At 43.2% G+C, this 3,845-nt stretch overlaps 1 protein-coding gene across 2 annotated transcripts in view; it reads right to left on the reverse strand.

Annotated features, from left to right (window-relative positions):
* Positions 1 to 3,723, reverse strand: part of ADAM9 (ADAM metallopeptidase domain 9) — a 103,281-nt gene extending 99,558 nt beyond the window's left edge. Inside the window, exon 1 of one of the 2 annotated variants that reach the window (XM_036838671.1) lies at positions 3,393 to 3,723. In XM_036838671.1, the coding sequence (XP_036694566.1) occupies positions 3,393 to 3,489 (97 nt within the window). In that variant the 5' untranslated portion in view covers positions 3,490 to 3,723. The remainder of the gene's footprint in view (positions 1 to 3,392) is intronic. The other variant, XM_036838672.1, reaches the window with a different exon arrangement.
* Between the last annotated feature and the right edge of the window lie 122 nt (positions 3,724 to 3,845).

Below are 3,845 nucleotides of genomic sequence, written 5' to 3' on the forward strand. Positions count from 1 at the left end.
AAAATGTGTCAAAGGGAAAGAAGCATTTCCCATGTATGGGAATGGGTTTTGTCCTACAGTATGACAAATGTTTGGCAGTGACATCATTTTTACTTATAATAAGCTGAAATACTCTAATTCTTACGTTAAAATCAACATAAACCGATACGAAAACAACTGCATATTTAAAAACTGACCAAAGTATTTATAAGTGAACTTCTCAGGTTCCCTAACTCATTCTTAAAGGGCGTGATTCAAGCAGTACCCGACACATGATCACTTTGGGGAAAATGATTTGACTAACACTTTCACAAAATGAAAAATAAACTACAAATAATATATGAACAAGACTATACAATTCAAAGTGCAATTCAACTTTAATTCGGTCCATGTTGGCCGCATTCAAAGGCAGGGTGGTTGGGAGGTTAGTTACTGAGATACCTAGAGGACCAGATTTACTTATGCGGCAGTTCCATAGTTCTGACACAAAGGTGGCATAACTCCAAGACTCTGCTATATACTAGGCATCAAAGAAAAAAAAGAAATATCATGAGGCTATCTATGTCATATATTTGAGCTTGTGGCTATTCCAAGAAAATGCTTCCAGTTACTTAAAGCTTGCATCTTTGGGGGGATTCTACCATAAAATAGGATTAAAAAAAAAAATATATATATATATATATATACACACACACACATATAAAGTCAACTTTGGTAAGGTAAAAATTATTTATTTATTTATTTAAATTTGGCCTCTCCACTCAGCTTACAGGATCTTAGTTCCCCCACCAGGGATCGAACCTGCACCCCCGGCAGTGAAAGCATGGAGTCCTAACCACTAGACCGCCAAGGAATTCCCGGTAAGGTTAAATTTAAAGTGTGTTTGGAAAACTGTCTTGGAACCCAGCAACTTGTTCTGTGCATATTTTAATTATAAATGTTTTAGTTTTTTACATAAAAGTCTGAAACTCAAATTATCTTTATATTTAAAAGACTACATTCTCCTATTCAGAACAAACATACCAAATTCAAATAATTCACAGGCACCTAAAAACAAAATTAGTACAGACCTAAGTTCTTACCATGTAGTTCATCTTATAGTGATTCACCATGAGTAAGCCTTAAATCTCATTTCTTCTAGAATTCTAGTCTTGAAAAAAAAAAATTCTAGGTCTGCACATCATAATCACTATCTTAAAAGAAATCAGATGAGGTTTCATACCTGCCTGATTCCCTTTGTTATTGTTCACAGTGATACAAAGGTACCTTTGTCATCCCCAGTTTAAAAAAATATATAAAGTTTACTGTGTCAGCTTTTGAGAATTTACACTGCATTTCCTCATCGACACAATGTTATAAATGGTAAAAAAAAAAAAAAAAAAATCCTACAAAACCTATTTAACTCCTAATGTAACTGGATGTGTAGGTGGTACTTACTGAGTAAGCAAATTCCTCTTTCATTAGCAAAAAAGGTTTCAGTGCTGCTTTAAACATCCTGTATTGCAAAAATTCGGTCAGCTGATTTTGGAAGAACATTCCCGTAGGGAAACATGAGTTGACTCATTGCACACTAGTACAAAAGCCTCTTAACTGCTCTCTCCCAGCCTCCAGTCCCTCCCTCCTATATTCTGTCCTCCACTGTGTAGCCAGTTATATTAATCGCAAATCTAGTTATGTCACATCCCTACTTAAAAACCGTCCTGCCCAAAGAACTTCCTCCAGGGTAAAGTCCAAACCCCACAGCACATCACAAGAAGACTCTCCCCAGCTGGTACCAACCTACCTTGGTTTTTTCCGTGCCTCCCTTTCATGTAGACTGCCTGGTGACATTCTCATAATTCCCTAACTAGTCGTGTCCTCATACCTCTCCATACTCTTGCAAAAACCCTTCTGCTTAGAAAGAATTCCTACTCCTTTCCTTGAACATTCACCTATATAGATCAGTTCAAATATCACTTTCTCGATAAAACCTTCCCCTATATCCCTCAGATAGACTCAGCACATTTGGTCACCTCCTGCCCCTCCACAAGCATTAAGCTTGGTGTTTATAGGCATTTGATAAACGCTGACTAAATTTTGAAAGCATACACATGCTTCAGTGAGGGACTGGCCATAACTGTTAAAGCTGCTGTTAGAAAACATAAGGATATTCCATCCATCTATATGCGGGTATGCAATAAACAGAATCATGGATTACTAAAACTCCAGATGTTTAACCTACTTCCCCTTAAATGTTGGTAAATGTTAACCATATAGAATACTACAGCAAAAAAAGTCTCAACCATAAAAGATTGGGTAGCTTCCCATTCAATAAAGTTTCAGCATTTAGAGCTTCAAAATTCCTGCAATGGGGCAAATTTACCTAATTGAAAAAGAATAAACCAAACATAAGAAAAAATTTAAATTTAGTCCTGCCCTGAAATCTTCACCTTTGAACAACTCTCAAGATAAAGATTTAGTAGAAACCCCCATTCTCCATCATACTCTATGGCTGATAAAGAAAACACAACAGTGCAAACAATAATTTAACACGAGCCAAAATAAAGAAAGAAGGTGTTTCCAGAAAGAAGCTAGTGTGTTGGCGATCTGTTTCCACTATGTTTGGGCATCTCCAATACAAATACGTTATATATTCAAGGTTAGTTTCACAAGTCAAAAGCGATTTCACATAAATGATCTAATTCTCACTATAATCCTGTGAGTTAAGCAGAGCAGGGATTATTTGTCCGTATTTTAGATATTACCAACCCAATAAAAAAGAAGATAAAAGACCGTTTGGCTATAGAAATGTAGCACTTCGTTTCCAAAAAAGTATTCTTACTACAACAACAAAATGGCCCAAGAAAAAAATGAGAACCCCCCACCATTCCATCGCTAAATTTAGCTCTGTGTACCTAGTGGTGACTCCGCTAATAAAATGAACATCAAAATTTCAAATCATGATAACCTGGAGCAAAAGTTCCATCTCCCGGTCTGCTTCCCAGTGACATTGACTGTACACGCAAGAGCAAGCTCCATTTCTCAAAGCACTTCTCAAAACCTCCGCTCGCACCCAGCCTCCAAGGCTCTCAGCCGAGTCCCCGAGGTCAGGGTCGGACCCAGAGTCGCCCCGAGAGGGTCTGGGGGCCCCAGCCTTGCGCGAGATGGGGGTGGGGCGCGCCGCAAAAGGCTCTGCCCAGCATGAGACCGAGGACGAGGAACCAGACCCGAGAACAGTGCCGAGAAGAATTTGGGGCGCCAGACCCCGAGCCTCGGGTCCGAGCACTGTCCACACACAGCTGAGCGGCTCCGCCTCCGACTCCGGGTTCAGTCCCCAGGCCAGGCCCCTCCACTCCCAGGCACCACGGGGTAACTCCGAGCATCCCAGCCCTAGGAAACCCGAATCCCAAAGGGTCCTGGGGGCGGACACCCACCTGACCGAGCCCCACCGAGGGCTGGACTCAGCAAGCCGAACAAGAGCAGCCACAGGAAGCAGAGGGTCCCAGAGAGCGAGCCCGCGCCCGATCCCATCTCGGCCGAGTCCGCAGGTTCCCCTCAACACTCGGTCGCCCCTGCCTCCGCCCGCTCCACCATTTCCCAGCCCTGCCGGGGCCCCAGAGCTGGCAGCGATGCGCGCGCTCGGCACTGACGCAAGTCGGCTCTGGTCCGAGCTCGCTCCCGACGCGGCTACACTGACGTAGAGAGCGATCCGTCCCCGGCGGGAGAATGGACTTTCTTTCGGGCCCCTAAGACCCTCACTAGTCTGCTCCGCCCATCACTATCCGCCCCGCCTCCTCCCTCCAAGGCCCGCCTACTTCGGGGGTCGAGGGAGCCCATTGGAGGAAGCAAATCGAGGCAAAAGAAGGCGGAGCGTGAGACCCAGAAGC

The sequence above is a fragment of the Balaenoptera musculus genome, chromosome 21, assembly GCF_009873245.2.
Source record: "Balaenoptera musculus isolate JJ_BM4_2016_0621 chromosome 21, mBalMus1.pri.v3, whole genome shotgun sequence".
NCBI lineage: Eukaryota > Metazoa > Chordata > Mammalia > Artiodactyla > Balaenopteridae > Balaenoptera > Balaenoptera musculus.